Here is a 23,053-nt window from a genome sequence, read left to right as displayed (position 1 = left end):
GTTAGACTTAGTCATTTTCATCAGAAATAGGGCTATATGGCTTGTCCGGCTATCTCCTCCTGTAGTTTTTGAACTACATCTAAAATATTTCTACACAAAATGATGGTGTGCAACGTCATAGGATCTTGATTTTTTGTGGAATATTATGGAACTGGGTGATAGTTGGACTTTGGAATATTACAGAACTGGGTGATAGTTGGACTTTGTAATTTTTGTCTGAAATATATCCCAAGTAACAAAGTTATGGATTTGTTATTGGGGTTAGTAACACTTTTTATGTGTTTGTCAGTCTGTCCATTTGTCCTCATTTTCTCATCGCAAGTATTTTTGCAGTGCTTAGCCTAACATACCAAATATTTACTGTATCAACCAACAGTACATAACCTTTCTGCAAACCATGTCTTCATACAAAAATAAACATTTTCTCAATTTGCCAAATCTAGTGAGCGGGGGCATCATTAGTGTTTAACAGACACATTTGATTAACTAAAAAAAAATTACTACTAACTAAAGATGCGGGGGCACCTATGACAAACAATGATGCGGGGGCACATGTGACAAACAGGGCTTCTAGTTTTATTGTGAAAGTGCTAATGCTATAATTGACAGTGTTTTAGTGAGATTTTTGCTTGATGCTTCAAAAATAAAGATTACATTTTACCATGTCTAAAATTACAAAATCATACTAATATATACAAGTAATATTTTTATTTACAGTCATTCTTCATTCACATGACTTCAGGTCTTGCATACCTTCTATACTGACTCAAGAGATCTCTTTAGATTAGTTTTGCCCCATGTTTAATCCAAGGTGTAGCCCCTGAACCAATCTGCACAACTATTTGACAGATTGATTACTGCTGATTGATAGATAACCGATGACTGGTGACCAATCTGGTCCCAGTTTTGTTATTTGAAATGTCGGATGATCGGTTTATACGAAATTAAGAATTTCCATTGGAACGGATCCAATATACTTAATATTACTTTAAATTTAAGATTTTAAATCCTCATTTTGTATTTTCTTAAAAATAAAACAAATGTAAAATAAAAGTAATTAATTGATGTTTAAATGCATTATGTAAATATGTGTAAAAATTGACGAATTAAGGAAATCGAGGAATCCGTAAAATATATTGACTGCTGTGTGATCATGTAATGCAATCACAGGTTAAATGAATCGGTTTGACTGATTAATGGCTGATTGAAAACTGATCAGTGATTGATGACTGATAGCAATTTTAGTTCCACAGATCAGTTCAGGTACTCTTACCATGTATTATTCAAGATATGACATCTGGTATTTTATAAAACCAACAAATTAGTACTTTTATTCTTTTATGATCTTTAATTTAACTAAATAATGGGTGAATCAGATGGAAAGGGGTGTTAATAAATGCTGACTTTGATGTGTTGGAGTGGGAGATGTCTTGAAACCCATATTAGAAAAGCTGGTAAACTCCCGAGGCACACATGAAGAATTGCATCACATGTCTAATTTTTTTGTAAAGCACATGGAAAGCATATGTTAATCATGTGTTTGTCATATGTTTAGTACCAATAACAAAAACATATGGAACAAATGTTTAGGACTTTTGAGATAATTGATGAAAAAAATATAGATTAAAATCATGTGGTAATAACATGTATGGTGTTTCATGAATGCAAAAAAAAACAAATTTAAATGATTGTTGAGAACACATTTTTTTGTGTGTTTTTCATATCGGTTTAAAACATATGTTTCCATATGCACATGTTACAGTTTTTTCTATGTACACATGGCTCCTGGAATCCTTGATACTTTTTAGATGTTGCCACATGTAAGACCTCATGATTTTAAGTCCTGTACTACTCATTTTCCATACCATTTGTTTGTTCTCAACTTTTTTTTGTAAAGGATGATGATAATGATACAGCAATGCATGATGCCATATCTCAAAAGGACATCCCTGATGATATCAGGGTAACAGTTCTTGGTTCGAAGAAAGCCAAGTTTACAACAGAAAATACTAGAGGGTTTAATGTACTACATTGGGCTGTACTTAAGGATAGCAAACAGTAAGTTTCATGAAAGATATAGGTTTAGATGAAATTCTCCCAGTTTCAACTTTCTATAGTATTACATACTGCCTCAGTGGTCTTGTTGTTTTGTATATCCCACTAGTACATTTGAGTCACACCAAGGACTTTAAAAATTGGTAGTTACTGCTTTTACCAACTGGTTGACTCAGAGTCGGAATGCCTACCTGTGGGTTGTTGGTACTGTGAGTTTGCACATTTAAGATCTGACTTGACGTGTCAGACAAGTTAAAAGCAGGTTTTTTTTTTCAGATGTTTAATGTTCTCAACTTGAAATGCATGAAATATTTGTTGTTAAGCCACAATCTACTTATCAATCACTATGACCTTCTTAACTAGTAGAAAAGAACCAGCCAAAACTTATAAATGTAACTTATGCAGTTGATGAAACTAAAGATGACTTTGATACTGTTAGAATGGAAGAAAATTACATACATTCTTTAAAAGGTGAACATATCTATAAAAATACATTGTGGTTTATTTTACTACAAAATAAGCCATTGCATACAGCATAGTTAATGATTTTGAGGGTAATATCACAAAATGTTGATGGTCCAAGCAGAGTGAAATGGACTATGAAAACTGATATCGCTCGAGCTGTAGGCGAGGTTCAATATTAATTTTCTGGTCCATATCGCAACCCATGGGCCGTTCACATTTTGTGATATTGCCCTCACCAACATTTACTATTCTGTTTATTGCATTGATGAACCATCCACTTATATACAATGCTTTCTGTTTTTGTTCAATTTTATTAAGTTCTTACATTACACGTTTTAGTTGTCTTAATTGTAGTACAATTGTATAATAGATGTAACTTTATTTATACACATACATTATTATAAAATGACAGACAAACAGGAAACAATAAGAGCTAACTCAATTGCAGTGCTCCGAACACTATCATAACTCCCTTGATTTCACTTTTTTTGTTTTTTTTCATTGTTTTTTTTTTTTTTCATTTCCCCAGGATTTTGTGGTAGCTTATTGTCTGACATATTTCTACTGTGTTCCAATGACAACAATAATGTCTTAGTTACCAAGATAAAGAAATGCTTATCAATAAGTAGCATTCCAAAAATTTTGGTATTGACTGTCAATACCAGATTTTTGGACCGGTTAATTTCAATACTTTGGAATTCTACACATCAGGTGATCAACGTTTAAACAATAGAATGTTAGAATTTATTATTGATATGCAATAATTTATAGTCATACATAATTATGAAATCAATACAGAAACCTAATATATAAGTAGCACTCCAGCTAAGGATCAGGCAAAATGTGATTCATGGGTAAAAAGCCTACATATTTTTATTTTTGATATTTTGTTTGAAATGTCATAGTAAACAGAAATAAACATGTGGTTTTTCATATAACCCGTGCTCTTAGGAGATAAAAATTATATACAATGCACTGTAGGTTTCAAAATTAAGGGAGATAACTCTGTAAATGGGGCTCAAATACAATAGAATCTACTGTATTTTCAGTATCGATTATCTCCTAAGAGCAGGCAGATTTGAATGAATAATTACACATTTCATAGTATAGACCCATAAGACAACTTAATTACAAAAATAATAATTTGTAGCCTTTTTTGGGGTGTATCACATTTTTCAGATTTTGCATGATTCTTAGAAGCTACTTAACAGGTAACAGATTCAAAGAGTGGGATTTTCTTGTGCTGAAAATCCAACCTCTCAGAACAGTCTCCAAATCTTAATCAGAAAATAAGTAACAAATACATGTACATGTCATGAAACATGTACATGTATAATTAGAAAACAACCTGATATAGGGAATTCCATTTGTTGAGATGAAATCTATACATAAGTTTGCGCTACAAAATATAAAAAAAATTATATCAATAACTTCACACGTGGTATTATTACGTACACATGGCAAATAAAGGTATATGTTCCTCTTCAATTTTATTGTTGGGATGTAAATTAGAAGAAATACAATTCTTTTACAATAGTGCCACAGAATGAATTAATCAGTTTGATTTTGAGCACTAAAAAATGCTTAATTTTTCAGATGTGTAGAAACAATTCTAGAAAATGATAGAAGCTGTGTTGACTCCAAAATGAAAGATGGCAGTACTGCTATGCACATTGCCGCAGCAAATGATAGAGTAGAAATAGCCAGCCTTTTGCACTCTGTAAGTCAGTGTCTTACTCCACAAACTAGGGTAGGACAAAAAATGTTCTAGAAATTTAGAGCCAAACTAAAATCCTTAAAACTATATTTTATGTCAACCTTTTACTGTCTTGACATTCATTCTTCTCTCTGACTTGGACTTTGTTTCTACAATATTGATGGAACTACTAATGAACATGATTTGAATTCAGTTGTTGTCATTGTCTGTTTATATTTTTCAAACATCTTTTACTCTGAAACTACTGGACAGATTATTACCAAACTGTAAGAATGTTCCTTAGGGTATTTTCTTTTTCTGTTTTTTTTATTTTTTTATTTTTGATCTGGTGAAAAACAAGGTTGCTGTTACTAAAGATAAACCATTGGAATCAAATTTTTGTGTTTTGCAAATAACTCAAAAACAGTTGGGTTTAGCTAAAATCTGTAGGGAGTAAAATTGTTTAGCATGATGGAATTGATCTATGCAAACATTGTCAGAAAGATCTGTTGAGAAATGTTAAAGTTGTGGGCCTGGTCCAGAAATGTATTTTATTAAGAATTTTGCATTTCCAACTTACAAAATCTCCTCCTCTGAAACTACTGGATGGATTGCAACATAACTTAGCCACAATTGTTTCTTAGGGTATGTTTAAAATAATTTTGTTTAGGGATTTTTGATCTGATGAAAAATATGTCTGCTGTTACTAAAAATAGACCATAGGGGTCTAATTGCAGAATTTTTCAAATAACTTAAAAATGGTTGGATTTAGCTAAAATCTGGCAGAGTGTAAAATTGCTCAGTATGAAGAGACGGAAACCCTCAGATAGATCCGTTGTCAGATGATTGAGTTAATGATCGTGAAATGGATCCCCCCCCCCAATTTTACATTTCCACTTTTGAAAGTCTTCTTTGAAACTACTGAGGCAGACCTAAGCTGAGTTTTCATGAAGATCTGTTGACCAATGTTGGAGTTAATGCCCTTGATGAGAGATTTTTTTATAATAGGAAAACTAATATGCTCTCTATTGATTAAATTATTCTGATGAAAATGGTACAGTGGGGTCAAGAGTCCAATTTTGAGTTATTGCTTTAGAAGGCTTAAAATACTATTTTTGACCAGGTGAGAGTTTCAGGATCTCTAGAGCCTCTAGTTATTGTATACTCAGATCTACTTTATATGGATACAAATAAATTGGTACTATAAAGAGACTAGCTTGAGAAAAAACATGTTTATTTATCTTAACAGAAGGGGAAAGCTGATGTCAATATTAGAGATAATATAAAGAGGACGCCTCTTATCCTGGCTGTGTCCTTAGGAAAACGTAAAACTATGGAGCTTCTAATTACACTTAGCTGTGATGTTAATGCTCAAGACAACAGTGGAAATACAGCATTACATGTGGCTCAAGTAAAGAAACACCTTGGTCCTGTGGTAAGTAATTTATTTTATGAAGTATTTACTGTTTGGTCGCTTGTCCATTGGTTTTACTCAATATTCCCATCAGCATGATGAGTTGTACACTGTTTGATACATTTTATTCAGTTGCTCATCCACTTCCTGTTTACTTAACAATTGAGTATGCTGCTGCTGCGTTTTCAATTGTGCCATGTCAGATATTTTGGTTTGGCATTTTTTTGTCCTGCAGTTTACAGTAGACACTTTCTTACATTTTTATGAACAATTTTCTTTCAAGTTTGAATTGAATAAACACACTTAACCATTTTTTGAACTTGTAAGATTTTGTGCAGTAGCTTGAGATGTAGGGGATATTACCAAATAAGCTTTCTAGTTACACTATATTTTTAAATACACCAGAAAGTGTTTTAAAACTGGTTCCCTATTTAATAGAATGTTATCCCAGGAGCTAAGGCAAATGATGAAAGTCAGGATACACAGATTATATGTTACCTGATTGAATGTGGAGCAGATATTGATATAAAGAATAGTGATGGGAAAACCCCACTAGACTTCGCTAATGATGACATGGTCAGACACTTTATGAGAACGTGAGTGGACTGTAAACCATCTTATTATATAGATAGCAGTGATTTACCGAATGTTCGTAGTGTAAAAATTCTTTATAATTCACACTGTGAAATAAATTAATTAATTTCACTTTAAGACTTTCTCCTGCCAAAACATCACAACTTTGCTATCAATCTGTTGTTCACAAAATTTAAAATTCATGTTGAAAATGGGAATGAATAATGGAGGAAATATATATATTATAAATAGGATAATCGATTGGTTGTTGTCTTTCCAGTTAATTATCCTATTATTGATATTTTGATAACTTCATTTTATGAATTTTGATGTTTACATTTCTGTATGGCTTTATGATTATAGAGGCTTAATTTTCTCAGCTTTAAAGATTGAAGTTTGTTTTGACATATTGATGATTTTATTTATTATAGCAGTGGTTTTAAGTTAAGCATTAAAATTTTTATCTGAATTTTCCAACTCCCTTTTAAGCTTTCTGGTTCATATTATAAGGTCTAAATGTCATCATCACTAACAATTTTCTTTAAGTTCGAACTCTCTAGAAGTTACTCTGAAGGTTTTAATCAATCTTAGTAGGATCGATATACAGGTAAATCAGAAGCATCTACAAATGACCACTCATGTTTAGATTGCTGCTTGAGGCTTCTGGCCGGGCAATTTGTAAAAATCAACATCTAAAAAACCAATACCTTTAATTTTTAAGGTTGCATTGTTCTGTACATGTGCATAATTGTCATTAAGATAAGTTGTGTACAGGACATAAATCTTGTGATTTAGTTAGGCTCCCTTGACTGCCTTGAGCCCTTGTTTTATTTGTTGGCATTATAAAATCATAAGTTATTTCATGACCCAGTTTTATAAAAAAAAAAAATCCCAAATCTCATAAAAAATCTCAAATTGAGATTATATTTTTTCTTCTTTTTAGGTTAGCAAAAAGGGCAAAGTCGAAAACTCTAGCTATGACACAAAAGGGAATTCCATCTCCTTCAAATTGGGAAGACATGCATGGCGAGTCTGTGGTAAAAATAACATTGAACCCCTCTGCTGGTCTTGGCAAGTTGGAGTATGAAAGTATCCAGAGGCAGTTTGAGAAGACATTACCACAGGCACAGATAATATCCATTATGAGAAATCAAAACATGTTTATGTGGGAGATGTATTATCTGTAAGTATTTTGAATACAATTTGTTAATTGATAATAATTTCTTATCATTGTCATGCACAAAAAAACAAAAAACAATGATTTAATTTAAAAAAATGAATTGGAACAAGAGGTATAATAGCCCCATTGAACACTTGGGTGGCAATTGGAAACAACTTGTCTATCCAAATTTTGTTGCAGTTATCTCCGCTCCCAATGGACAGATTGATTTTCAAATTTAATGTGTAGCTTCATGTAGATGGAACATACTTTGTAAGACTTTTGGGTGCTGTCAGATATCAACGTCCTGTTGCGGGGAACTTTGTCTCTTTTCACTGAATGGAATGATTAAGAAAATTTTCATCACAAAATTCATGGCTCTCTATGAATGGATTGGTTTCAAACTTGATGTTTAGCTTCATATAGATGGAGCAAAAGTTGTATGTGATTTTAATTGCTCTATGATATCACCTTCTATCCGAGTGGGTATACCTTGCTTTGCAATGTATGCAACTTCACATTTATAAAAAAAATACTGATATACTTTTATTTCAATATTCAGAATTTTTTTTCTCTTCATAATGCATTTTATAGATTCATTTTCATCTATGACTATGACTAAAAAGATAAAAAAAAATACAACACCGGTTTATTATTTTTATGACAATCTCGGACCAAAACGGAAATAAATTTACCTTGATATGATATTTTAATAAGGTTTCATGCTACAGAAAGAAAGTTTGGTGTTGATTTTGGTTGGTATGATTTATGTTGAAAATACAACTAAAATATTGAGAAAGTCTCTATTATATATGGGATACTCAATTAGTTATCATGAATTATTAAATTATAAATACTTACACCAAGAAGCTTGGTGATTTAACTGGTGCACTGAACAATTTCCACAAAATTGTTAAATCTTGGCATTCTTTGGCACTCATGATCATATTTAGTTATTCACCTCTGTCCAATTCATTATCCTTTCATCATTAATTAAAGAGATAATGTGATCTTTCACAGGCTTTGGCTATATTTAACTACAACTATGTAGTTAAACTGTTGTAGTTTACAGTCTTATTCAAAATAGTCAAGTGTCATGTCTGTACATTTTCATTTTAAGGAAAAAAAGAAAGATGGAGCACAGTTATGGTGGTGGATGTGCAAACGAACTATCACTTTTCCATGGAACAACACCAGACAAAAAAGATGTCATTGCTGAACAGAACTTAGATCCTCGTTTAGCTGGTGGCAGGGTTGGGGCACTATTTGGTAAAGGAACTTATTTTGCAACAGATGCAAAATATTCTGATCTTTACTCACAAGCTGATCAAAATGGACATAAATTCATGTTCTTGGTGAAAGTACTAGCTGGTAAAACCTGTATTGGGAAACCTGAATATGCTAGACCTCCTCTGCAAGACCCACGGAATCCTAAAAGTCCACTGTTTGACAGTTGTGTTGACAATGACAAAACCCCTAGAATTTATTGTGTATTCCATGACACTCAATATTATCCAGAGCATCTCATTGAATATACTTAATTATGGAATTTAAGTTGTTTTTTTTTTATTGTGAGACAAGTTTTTTTAATTATTTCTTTTTTGTAACCAGGAAATACACTAAAAACAAAATCATTTGGAAAAGGGCTTTTCAGTCTCTATGCTCAACAACTTTGTAATGTGATTTATTGATTATCCTTACTACATTGTTAATTGCATTTAATATACTTTTTACTTCTCTATTGCTTTATAGGTGTATCAAAGTATTTCTTTAGCGATGTGTGTATCATACATTATTATGATTTTTTATAACTAAGAATGTTACATGTACCACTCCTTTTTTAATTGTGTGAAAAAATAGTTATGTATAGTGTTATGAAAGTTGGCCTTAAATCAGAAAATGAATTATGTTTGCTATTGAAAAAAAGCTTGGTGGAACAGGGTGTTTCTAAAATTTCTCTTTCTCAAAATTAGTCTCATCTAGGGTTCAACAAAAAAAATAAATGCTTTTTTTAATTATCAGTATCTGCATTTTGTATTAGCACTGAATGACATTTCAATAAAATTGGAGTAAATATTTGATTTTTTTCTGGAAATGATTCTAGCTCCCATGCAAACACTAGGGTTTATTATACAGATACATTTTATAACCAATGATTAAATTTGATTTACATTACATGACCATCCTGCATCATTCAATAATGTACAACTGGATATTTCATATGGGATGTTATATCAGCAACCTACTGTCCAAAACAGCACTAAAGAATTTGTATTGCACACCTGAAAAGTACTCAAATTCAAAATGCTGTTTCAACATGTCTGCATCATATAATTGTCATAACTTTGTCACCATATGATAATTATAAGTTTCAGTTAACACATGATTATCACATGTTTATCACATGATAAAAACGTGTTTCTCACAAACATATAATTATCATATGTTTTCAAGCCAAAATGAGCATATGAGAATTATAAGACTATCATATGTTAAATATCTCAAGATAATCATATGATTACCAAATGAGTATGATATGAATCGAGCACCATATGATTATAATTTGTGGCACATTTTGCTGTGTACTGCTCTCTGCTTACACTGCTTACTGCAAAGATATTTTGGGACAATTACTGTAGATATATTTTCTTTGGTAGCTGTATAGTTTTATATTGCAATATGATTAATTCAGTTAAGTTTACAATACAATAGAGACATATTTTACTGAAAAGCTGTACTGTAGGTACCACTCTCATTTCATTTTTTTAATGGAAATACATGGGCAAAAATAAGATTGAAACTACTTTTCTATTTTAAAAAATAATGAAGCCTTTAGGAAAACAATAAAAGACTGACCCTGATGACTCACTGCTTGTGCAGCATGTCCAATATGGCTTTCAGTAAAAGAAAGAATTGAAAAATATTTTTGTGTAAACACTAAACTTTTAAGTAACCAACTGATGTGACTTTTCTATTTAAAATATAAAAAAAACATATATTAGATTATTTTATTGCAATGTATTGTTATTGTTCTATTAGGCAAAAAATTGACTTCGTGGTGACATTTTATTGTGCATTCAATTTTTTCTTCTCATTCTTCTTATCCTGAAGTATTTCTTGGCAATATGAACTTTGGGAAAAAAATTCCAAAAGAAGCTCATCAATACTTATTGCTCTTTTGTTATCTCTGCCATAAATCCTTGACATGTGGATGTAAAACAAGTATGTCACGTTGTGAGCCATATTCACCTTAATGTTTGACCACAGGTATGCTGTTGCTTTTTACCTAGACCTTGTATCCTTGACACACAGTTGTATCACTATGAGTTGATTTGTCTTGAACACAGTGAATTTTATATGAACATGACCCTTAGTAAAAGGTCACTGACTATATTTGGTGTTAATGGAGATATCACTGTGAAATGATGTGTCGCATACCGTAATCAGTAAACCTTAACCTTTTACCTCTAGGCCAATTTTTACTTCAACTGAGAACAATATGTTCATGCAGACTTCAACATTTTTTTAAGCCAACAATGTGTCACCAAAAAGTGATGTGTTTCACATTGACTTTCATGTAAATTTGAATTTGACCTCTAGGTCATTTAAAATGTTTTTCTTCATAAAAAAACTTCTCAGATCACCTGGCCCAAAGAGCCACATGAACTATTCCCATCACTTGGCATCCGTCATCGTCGTCCATGGACAACTACTGAAGAATTCAGTGAAAGTTGGTATGATTGTTACTTTAAAAAATCTTTTCCTCTGACACTATTGAACTGATTAGAACTAAACTTGGTTTTAACATTCCTAAGCGCATTCTGCCTAGAACTGATTTGTAGATTTTCAATTCGTCTGAAAACATGACCGCCGTTACTAAACAATAACAGGATAGTGGTCAGACAGTGATGTTCTTCATATTTTCAAAGCCATTAGGTTCAGCCAAATTCTGATACGGGATTGAAGTGTGCAGCATACTGTTTTTTATCGAGGAATACACATGGCTTTTTTCTTCCTTGTTTTTTAAACGAATATGGCTCATTATGCCAGATGAGCCTGTAGTTTTATCTTTCTACCTTTTGATTTAAGCTTTGAATTGTTGGTATGTGAACGGTTTGTTTTCTATAAAGAATTTCAAGTGTTCATTATTTTGACTTTTTAGATAGCTAAGGTGCTATAGAAATGTTTTTGAACAATACAAAAGCTTGTTTATTATAGGTGAAACGGGGGAAAATTGAAACTTGAATATTCCCCTTTTAAAGTTGAGGTCATCATTCAAATCCTAAAGCTAGGGAATTAAGCCTGAAATGAAAAGACATGTTGAATAGATTGATATATATATATAACGAAAGTAGCGAACTTGTCTTTTTTACATCGTTTTTATGCTTAACAAGAGGATTTTGGTTATTTTGAGGTATTTTTTCAGGGGTATGGATGGCATTTTTTCACCCACATGGACTTAAAATAGTTCTAATATTTATAACTTGGCCTCGTTTTCAAAACGATGGTAATTTTACATGTTTCACAAAATGACCAAAACGAGTGAGGTAAGAGTTAACAAGGGAACCCGGATTCTAGCGGAAATTAAATGAATGTAATCCAGGAACAAAAATCAGACAGGGAAAACAGACATACAACAAAAAACATAAAATAACAAAAATAATACGTTGAAATAAACACAAGTAAATGAGCAACTCAATCTCGCTGACTACATGCATCAGATTTAAAACAATTAACAAAGAACAGATTGACAAACAATATAGAATGTCGAGTATATAGCGGCAATCAAATAGTCAGTTCAATTATAAAAAAGGAGATTTGGCATGATTACCAATGAGTCATCCACCAAATGCCAATCAATGAACAAATAAACTTTACATGTCACCACAGGTTTTCGGTCGGTGATGGACAAATCGCATACCATAAAGTTAACTTACACAATTGTATGGGAAAAGGGTTTGTTTTAATAAGAAGACATCAACAAAAATTGTTTTATTGAAATACTTCAATAATATTTAGTACTTGGAACAAGAAATAAAGGGGGGAGGGGACAAAATAAAAACTCAAAAACAAATGAATTAATAAAATTGATCAGACCTGGAAAGAAACAAAACAAACAGCAATGGACAGGAAAAGAAACTGCCCTACCCCCAATATGAGATGAAGTAAAGTCAAAGTAAATCACAAAAGTTATCTGTATAATCTCCACATCTGAAGAAAAAAACCGCTCTGAATTCCAATACATGTATTTTTGCATCAGTTAAACGTGGAATCATTTCTCAAATACAAAAAAGGAAAACTTCATGGGTAGACATTGTCTTTCTTTCATAGATGTCTTATAATTATATTGTTACTGAACATTTTTACATTTTGTTGTCTTCCATTCATTTCACGAACCGGGATTATTTTTGCAGTCTGCCCAATAACAACTTTTAAGTTTGCCCCTACGACGTCAATATTTCGCCTTTAATTTTAAAGAAGGTTAAGGCTAGATAAAAAATGTAACCAATACCAATCTAAATAAAATAAATATACTGACACAAGAGGTAAATTGGACAGTTATCATCAGTTACAAGTACCCCTGGCTCCAGAGCTGAAAACTCATTTTCAGAAGCACTGTTTGCGGCTTTATCATGTAAAATTCCTTGTCTGATGCGCCATCTACAAAGTTGATTAATACCATTTGTCGGTACTATATATACATTTTTATAAACATAACACGCATCTTACTCTAGGTTGACTGTGTCAGTTGTTATTGTATACAATTTCAAGATTGACGCCGCTTTCATCCTGGAACCCCAATTTTTCTCGAACACCTTTCAAAATCTCTGGATCCGCCACTGTATTTAGTTTGGGGCATGCTGTGAATAAATTATTTATTTACCGGCTTTATACAGCAGCGTTTTAATTTCTTTTTTTTTTTAGGCCAAACAATTTTTGGACCATACTCTAACGTTTTCAGTAAGCTTTATAAACAAAATGAAATGTCCTAACTTTATAGGCTCGATGTAACAATAAGGATCCGTTTAACCTGATATAACATACATGTATTGGTTCAGAGTGTTTTTTGTTTTTGTTTTTTTTTTTTTTGTCAGACATTGTACGTGTCACGTTTATAAATACTTTAAAAATATTATTGACTTTTTTAAAGTATCATTTGTTGATGAATTTATTTAAATAGATCCTTTCACAAAAGATTGTGTATAAAACTAGACATAAAAAAGTCATATTTTGATTACCGCTTGGAAATATATTTTCGTATTGTTTCTCAACCTTTGTTGATTTCTTAAACCGGATGCATATGGTCAGCAACTGTGAAAATATATGCCAATGTTTATTTCTTTAGTCTGAATTACATTTTGTCATTTGTATACTGTTATGCGTAGATTCATCCATAGACCCTTATGGTGTGATTAAACTGAGTAATATAATTGGACGTTATTCAATGACTGGACTGACATAGCACACACCCCGACATTCGATTAGGTTCTTCGTTGTGCATTGTTGTGACGTGTAACTAATTATCTTTGGATCATTCCATTCATCGGAGGTACGATATCAGATTCCATGTCTGCGCAGCTCACTTCACACATCAATGCAACGGTCACACTGTTTTTTCATAGGTTGTATCATCGACGTCACAGTTGTTTTTACCTTCTCTTTCTTTTATTTCTGCAATTTTTGGTTTGTATTTAGTGCATTTTTTTTCTCCACTCCATGTGCAACATGTTTTTGTCCAATAACAAAAACCTCGCCTTTGATACGTCTCTTGAGCTTGTTTAAAGAGAATTTAATAATGGGCATTTAGAATAATGGTCCAGTGGAACTTGCTTTTGTTGAGCAGATTCTAGATCAACAAAATATCACTCATATTTTCATGACGAGAGTATTCGTGAATATATGGGAAATCGATAGAATTTGATCACTTGCTTTTCCCTGGGGTCCAAGGTGTCAGTTCTATGATTAACAGGCTCGGAGGTATATTTAAGCAGATCAATTACATCAATTTAGGGCTGACCTACATAGTAAAGGTTTAAGAGGGTGTCCATACACAGTGTAGGTTGTACATTACAAATTTTGTTTTCAACAAATTTCACACATTTCATATAACAAATTCATCCTTTCTCAAAGTTGATATATGCAGGAATGATTTTCTTAGCGGATTTTCGCGATTTCAAATCCGGATTTCACCGTTACGATTTTTTAATGTACATTTACTTCCAATTTTTCCAATTTCCGCTTTGTAGACCTCGTATAATTATCCCTGTATATGATATATTGGAACAAAAAAATTACTCCTCTTATCAACTGCCCTGAAAGAGTAATCAAGGGAACCAAGAATATAGCAGTAATCAAAAGAATGTATTCCAGGGACGAAGACCAGACATGGGAAACAGACATACACAACAAAGAAAATAAAGTAACTAAAATCGTACATACAAAGTTACAAAAGCAAATGAGCAACTCGGACTCCACTAAAAATTTGGAGCATGGACCAGGTGCATCGGTAGGGTAAGCATTCTCTGCTTTTCTAGAAATACCCGCCGAGTTGCTCATAAAAAGTCAAGTCCGGCGTAGACAAACGAGGAAAGGAAAACTATGAACCCAGTTTTCTTTTAATGAGCAACTCGGCTTACCGTTATAACCTTGGTTCCCTTAATTACTTTTTCATTCCGTTTCATATGAAAACTTGATACACATTTGTGAAATTTAATATGGTACAAACATATCAATAATTTCAAGAGTCATGTCACTTAAATTAGGTCTACTTCCTAAAATGGACATTATAAAATTCAAATCATTCAAATATATTCATCATTAGTGTACATTTCAAAAATGTGTTTACTTTTCATTTGGTACAGGTAGTTATTGAAGCTTTTAAAAATTTCGAAATAAAATTCTTCCTTATTTTCATCTTTATATTTACTTATAATATCCGTATTGTTCAATTATCATGAATGCTCGTATTTAACCGAAAGCTTTGTTGACAAAATAAATACTGTTTAATAAGGATCAAATTCATAAACAATAAAATACTTTGTTTTACCAATACTTTTGAAAGTCAGCAAAATACAAGCTTTCGGTGACCTTGCATCTTAACACTTACACTTGAATGTGGTGAACGACGATGACGAGTATTTGCGAGCCTTGTTAAAATCTACAAAAAACAAATGGGACTGGTTTTCATAACTGTACAAAATAAATGAATTTCAGTAATATTTTACAAGGTATCAGGTATTGCTAATTCTCCCTTGACAAATTCAAAATGCAATGTTGAGCTGAGGACCAACATTTCTTGAATTTCATATGTATGGAAATCTTGCATACGTAACGTTGCCATAGATGATTTGTTTCATTAAAGTACAGAAGCAACTGAAGATTTGAGTATGCAGTATTTAGTTGCGAGTCTTACAGGTAAAAATTACATGTAATAATAGTTACCGCTCTTATCAAGGTTTGTTTTAGATACTACGATCTATGGAATATCAATACAGGTCCCGAGGAAAACATTCGGACAGCTTTTGAATTATTCCCTTTTCAATGTGGTCAACAAGGAAAAGCTCATAAAGGCAAAATCGTAAAATCGTAAATTAAAACGAAACATTATCTCTTGTTTCATTTTTTGTCGTATATTCTTTAAAACGACTACCGTTGAATGTATCAACTCGTTCAAACTCATATTTTTATATGTTTTCTTGATCGGGCAAATGCAATGTCGACATTTATTTGCAGCTGGTGCAGTTAATAAAGAGACTCATTTTTTTCATAACAAAACTTACAATACATAGATCTAATGCAAAATTAATCAGAACTTCATATGAAATTAACTTGATTTTCATGTAAAATTCACTAAACATGAACTTCACGAGAAATCATTTTAATCTGTTACAAAATTCATTTTCTTAATTCAGATGACAATTAAGTTAAATAAGTTTGCCTGTGTAGATATAGACTTAGTGGTGTCTTTCTATATATATTTTTTACCAACTGTTCAAAACTCGTGTAAAAACTCGACAAATGCAAGGACTTATCGTTCCGTTGAGTTAAAGTTCTTAAGTTTTTTTTACATAAAATTACATGGCATATATTTCCCATTACCTACCGCTTTGGAGTATGAAGTTATAAAATATCTGCTTTTATATATATTACACGCGGGATTGCCATTTTCAGTTCAAACAGTACTCTGATTAAAGTATACAAACCGTCATTATATTTATGTTGTTATTTTTATCTTCTTTTTTTTTTTTGTATTTTGTCATATAAGCAACCATGAATATCGTTCTGGGAATTACATATTAGAATGGAATATCTAGACAAAAATTGATATGGTACGATGTATGATTTATAAGTAACAAATACGAGTAATCTTCATACGTGTTACAGGCTGAGCGTCTTGCTTGCTATAATACCTATGGGCTGGTATTCATTTTAAGCCGAATGAAATCTATTTTACACCCCAAATAATTAATATTGCTGAGATTAAACCATATCAAGGAGTTACATATATGATAAACATGATTACATATGGAATGCCATACAACCCTCTTGACTCATATAATTCCTCGAGAAAACCCGCAAGTAAGATGGGTGTCTTGAAGCCGTTATGACATATTTTGTTTAAAATGATAAGAACTTATAAATAATTGTAATAAAAATTTCCAGCGTATAATTTCTGGCCTGAACTTGTACATTGAAATCATTGATTCCTCTTGACATTGTCAGTTAAGGGTCCAATTTCATACGACATCTCAAATTGAAATTTTTCTTAAATCCTTCCTCAACTCAAATTTTGACCTATCAGATCACTTGAAATTGAAGATTTGAGGAAAAACACAGGGCTTGAGAAATTCTCAGTTTGAGATTTTTTTAAATGAAACCCCAAAAAAATACCAGAACTGCCAAATTATGAGTTTGGTGGTAGATTTGAAAACAAAAACGTGTTTAAGATATTACAAATTGTGTCGTTTGTGAGTTAAAAATGCAAGATTTCTTTTCAAATCAAAATACGAATATTTACAATAAATTTACAAACTCATCAAAACAATATCAATGTTGTCCATATCTCGTTTCCATTATGAACCAAATGCGCGAATGGGTGACATTTTTTTTTATAATTTACAAACTACTCTCATCAAAACAATATTAATGTTGTCCACATCTCGTTTCCATTATGAACCAAATGCGCGAATGGGTGATATTTTTTTTTATAATTTACAAACAGTACATCATAATAACTATTACAATACATGACTTTGTAATTGTTATGATCAATAGCAATTGTAAATTGTTATGATCAATAGCAATATATTGTATCAAATGTCAATGATAATTTGTTAACATTTATCTTTTTTCATCTTTTGACAATACCCATGGGTAACACCGATCTTTGATAAAAACAACCAAAATATCATTCTTAAGTCTATGGTTGAAATTCTTTAAACCAAAAGAGACAAATTCAATTGACTTACATTATTACTGTTAACATTTTTTTGTTTCAGCAAGATTGATCAAATAAAGAAAGATGTGATATGAATACTCATGACCTTATATGCATGTCTTGTTTGATTGTGTTACCATAAAACAAATGATGAATTATTGGGTTTTCCACTTTGCGGTAGATCGATAGAAAACAAAATCCCCTAGAGAGCCAGCATCGCTTACCTATAACTTATTCCTTACCTTTAAACTATTTGAAATCAGGAATAAAATAGAATTCCAGTACTTGAAACCATTGCCTTATCTGCTAAGGCTCTTAAGATATAAGCATGAGACTTAATAAAGTACTATTTTATTAACTTTCAAGGGTAATAATTCCTGATACATGTCGAAGTATTTATCTTTTATGGGTTGATCATAAGGATAAGTTAAGTTTTCTTTTTATCTATAATGACTATCATGATATTGATTAAAAAACACATTTGTCGCGTTTTAAGGATATACCTCTAACAATGTTTTGTCCCAATTGTGACTTTTGAAAGCCTTGTCCATAAAGATGATTGCGTCAATTGAAATTCTCTTTTTATCATATATTGTCATTTTTGCATTTCAAGTGCAATAACACGAACACGGAATCGTTCTTCAACAACGACCGACCAATTGTTTAAAATTTAATAACACTTCCATACGAGATTATTCTGCCTACATAATAATTTGCTTACATTTCATGTCTCCCGTGATTTTGTCAAAACCTCTATGTTTACCTATGTTTGCATGTTTGTTTTTTTAAAACCTAGACTCATCAACAAGTTGTTAAGTTGTAATAGTTCATCTTTAGAATATGTTTGCTTTCGTGTTTGCTCTCAACTCTGTTATTGATCTTAAAGGAGGACTTCTACACAGGCAAATATTTTTCACGTGAAATTCATGTTAATCGAACTTCACATGAAATTCATGTGAAATTCACATGAAATTAACATGATTTTCATGTGAAATTCACTAACATGAATTTCATGTGAACATTTCGTGTGAATTTCACGTGAAGGCTCCATTCACCCGAATTTCACATGAACTCTGTCACTTAGTTTATTTGTTTAATTAAGGTGAAAATCATGTGAAATTCGTGTAAAAATCATGTGAAATAATTTTGCCTGTGTATGATTATGTCAATAATCATATGTATAACATGTCAACAAGAAGGGGGTCTGATTATTCAATTTCTTCAGCCACCGATTACAACGCACTTCGTTAATTTGTTTAGGTTATTTTCTCGCTATTCTGAACACATTTGTAAATGAACACGCAATTAAAGCTTTTACAGTCATGACTTTGGGTAAGTACAAAAGTAGAGATGGAGAAAAACTGAAATGAATTATGAATTATGTTGAACATCTTGTTAATATGCAACCTTATTCAAATATGCTCTTTTTATTGAAAAAAATGCAAAATGCTAGTGTTTTCGCAATGTCGTTTGTGTGTCAGTGTTTTAAAAGTGGTATTACAAAAACAAGTTTACATAGGTTTTCGGAAAGAGTAATCAAGGGTATCAAGGTTATAGCGGTAATCAAAAGAATGCAATCCAGGGACAAAGACCAGACATGGAAAACAGACATACACAACAAAGAACTTAAAGTAACAAAAACATACATTCAAAGTAACAAAAGTAAATGAGCAACTCGGACTCAACTAAAAACTGGGAGCATGGACCAGGTGCACTGGTAGGGTAAGCGTCCTGTGCTTTTCTAGAAACACCCGCCGAGTTGCTCATAAAAAGTCAAGTCCGGAGTAGACAAACGAGGAAAGGAAAACTATGAACCGTTGAATAAATCAGTTTTCATGGTGCAGATGGATACACCATAACGATCCACGAGTTCATGATGACGACCATAAAACTTCTGTAGTGAGGACAAAAAGTCTACGTTGTTTCCGCAAGCTCTGGCATGACATATGAGTTGTGATATGAGCACTCTATCATTATTAGGTACCGGAGCGGTTTAAAGAGGACTGTTCCAGATATGTGTAGCAATGAAGACAAAAACGCGTTCGAAATTCTGTTTTGCTCACCATGTTCGTAGATGTGACTGGACTAGATCCTTTATTTGTGCTTCCGCTACTGGGAACAGTGATTTTGTTGTTTTTACAACATGTAAAAAGGGAAATGACACAAGAAATCTCATATGAGGGTAAGAGACTAGAATTTATGTGGTTCATTTTAACTGTAATATTCACATTTACCATGGACATGTGATCTAAAACAACCTGGCTGTTTTAGTTACAGATCTTGTAAATACTAAATTTGTCAATTCCAAACAACAACAGAAAAGTAAATATAGGTACAAATTATTCGAGAATTATTTTAATAAAATGACAGCCGAACAGATCACCCTATTTAAAAAATGGAAAAAACAAAAACAAAGAATAAAATAAAACAAAACATTAAGCACTTTATGAACTTCAAAGAAAAAAATCTGAAAACACTTTCATTACTTCAGTTATTACCAATTTCTGCCAAGTGGGTGTATCCAATCCATGCTGATTTGAAAAAAAAAAGTTTTATTTCGAAATGTTTGTAATAAACTTTGACAAATAAAAGACCCTTTGTTGTATAATACAGAAAATCTTGTGGCTAATAAAACTATTTGGTCGCCGCACGTTCCTAATGTTTCTTTTATGGAAATACATCTCGAAATATTCTTTTCATGTTGTGCGTTTGTGAAATGCAAACACAAATGTTGATATCAATGTGAACACGCAATAAAATACACATTCAGCTTTATTGTCAGAATTGATGTAGTTAACTATTTTCAGGACTAAACACATACAAAATATTGCAAATTCAGGCATTATATGTTCATGAATAGTAAATTCAAGGGAAGAAATTGAAAGACACATTATGGTCGAATCAACACAATATGAGACGGGCGAGCTCGGAAGTTCTATACATATAAAACAATCGTAAACTGACAATTCATCAACAATATATGTTATTGCTCTCACTCATTTCAGTTGGTGCTTTTTCCTCCAACCTAAATATTAAGATCAAATTGTTAGATGACGTATTATCGTTAAAAAATCCTAGTTTCGAGAATTTGAAACATTGCATCTACTTCGAAGAACTTGAGATAAAGAATACTACAGACGCTGATTTTTTAAATGTGTCATAGTTTTTTCCCTTCTTTCGTCTACCCCTGACTTCACTTTTATATTAGCAACTCGTCTGGTGTTTCTAGAAAAGCAGAGGACGCTTACCCTACCGGTGCTCTTGGTCCTTGCTTCCAGTTTTAATCTCGTCCTAGTTCTCATTTACATTTACTTTTTTTACTTTGTTCCTTTGTATGTCTAATCTTAGTTACTTTAGGTTCTTTGTTGTGTTTTTCAATGTCATGTCTCTGTCCCTGGATTATATTCTTTTGATTCCCGCTAGTATCTTGGTTCCCTTGATTACTATTTGGCCAGTCCAAAAATATTGTTTTAAACAAACATAAATGTTCGTTGTTTTCAAAATGATTACTCAAATACTGTTGTATTTAACGGTTTGTTTGATTGATTCACCAATCAGGTGGAACCTGATAGATAATTTAATAGGTGAGTAGATACAGGTAAATTCATTTCTAGCCGCCACTCAGTTGATGCAGATTCGAAATGCCTATGGACGCGGATTTACAGCACCAAATTCGACAAGAGGTTTTTAATGTGATGACCGAAAGACGGAATGCGCTTATGTCAGAGATGAAGGATTTTCTTAAGGCAGAAATGGGGAAAATTCAGGAAAGTCAACACAGAATTGCTGAAACCCAAATAAATAGAATTGAAGGCACTTTGACATTATGAATCATAGACAGAAATAGATTAAAATTACCGACTCTTCTGAACTTGGCTGGAAAGTAGTTCATGAATATGAATCTAATCCGTTGGCAAGTGATTCTGACGACGAGAAGAGTTTGTATAAAGCAGAAACAAGAGCGGAGAGAATAGAGAAGGCAGAGAGAGTTAAACGGGCTAATAAATCAGGGACAGCAGCTCTTATCTTCAATCGATGCATAAACTAGGGTTGCCGAAGCGAACAGGACGTTGATTTGCATGCGGTGTGAAGGGTCACTAGAAGGTTTACTGTCCAGAGGAAAACAAGAAGAATGAAAAGATAAGTTTATTCTGAAATTCTTGAAATAAAATGAAAAGAACAATGTAAATTTTCAGGCTGATAGAGTAAGAAATTTTTAACAGAATTTCTAAGTTTGTTTGTTTTTGTTTGTTGGGGTTTAACATCCGAGCAGCAATATTTCAGCTATATTCAGACGATGAACATGAAATTGATGATAAAATAAACATGAAATGATGATTAAACGAAAAAGGGATGGGACACAAGGATAATGGGGTCGACAAATTTTGATTGCCACTGGAAATAGGGAGAGGTGGGTAGGATCAGGCAATTTAGCCTCCTATGGCGGAGCCCTATGGTTCCTACTCCGAAAGAATACCACAGTAGGGTTCTTTAACGTGCGAGGAACGTGGCATCTTTCCCAACACGGTGCATCACTATGGTTTGCGGTCAGGTTTTCCGTATTATAGCCTAACAACCCCAGCATGTAACACACCAGGGGTACTCCATTCCACCACCTGGGGCACACATCCCAGTTGCTCTGTGGGCAGAGCGCCCTAGCCCCAGGCCTATACTTTTAACACCCGGACCTGCACGGGGTAAATGTCAAGGAGTAATCAAGGAAACCGAAGTTATAGCGGTAATCAAAAGAATGTAATCCAGGGACAAAGACCAGTTATGGAAAACACACATAAGAAAACAGTCAAGTATCAAGAAACTGAGAATTTGGATAAATTAGATCAGAGTATTGTTACTCCAGTTAATAGTTTAAGAAAGCATATTGATCAATGGAATACTATAGGTACTAGTGAATATATTTTAAAGGTGATTGGTCAGGATTACAAATTACCGTTTAAAACACTACCCGTATCGGTATTGTTAGATAATAATAGGTCAGTTAAGGAGAATGAACAGTTTGTATCAGTGGAAGTGAACATACTTGTTAAAAGGTTGTATTTCTCAGGTTAGACAGAAACCATATGTTGTGAATCCTCTCACTGTGGCCGGCAACAAATCTTGTCTACCCCGGACATGACTTTTTATGAGCAACTCGGCGGGTGTTTCTAGAAAAGCAGAGGACGCTTACCCTACCGGTGCACCTGGTCCACGCTCTCAGTTTTTAGTGGAGTCCGAGTTGCTCATTTACTTTTGTTA

At 32.6% G+C, this 23,053-nt stretch overlaps 1 protein-coding gene across 2 annotated transcripts in view; it reads left to right on the top strand.

Moving 5' to 3' along the window:
- The window catches only part of LOC148601319 (E3 ubiquitin-protein ligase MIB2-like), a 28,752-nt gene extending 19,316 nt beyond the window's left edge, over window positions 1-9,436 (top strand). For both annotated transcript variants that reach the window (XM_088556880.1, XM_088556879.1), the window contains exons 13-18: window positions 1,898-2,058; window positions 4,117-4,240; window positions 5,466-5,651; window positions 6,069-6,226; window positions 7,147-7,386; window positions 8,483-9,436. In XM_088556880.1, coding sequence (XP_088413006.1) covers window positions 1,898-2,058; window positions 4,117-4,240; window positions 5,466-5,651; window positions 6,069-6,226; window positions 7,147-7,386; window positions 8,483-8,903 — 1,290 coding nt within the window. In that variant the 3' untranslated portion in view covers window positions 8,904-9,436. The remainder of the gene's footprint in view (window positions 1-1,897; window positions 2,059-4,116; window positions 4,241-5,465; window positions 5,652-6,068; window positions 6,227-7,146; window positions 7,387-8,482) is intronic.
- Window positions 9,437-23,053: the final 13,617 nt, after the last annotated feature.

This window comes from Perna viridis, chromosome 12 (genome assembly GCF_037379345.1).
Source record: "Perna viridis isolate PV_CMFRI_1.1 ecotype Kerala chromosome 12, ASM3737934v1, whole genome shotgun sequence".
NCBI classification, from domain to species: Eukaryota; Metazoa; Mollusca; class Bivalvia; order Mytilida; family Mytilidae; genus Perna; species Perna viridis.
The sequence above is the reverse complement of the archived record's forward strand: the minus strand, read 5'-3'. Positions and strand labels throughout refer to the sequence as shown.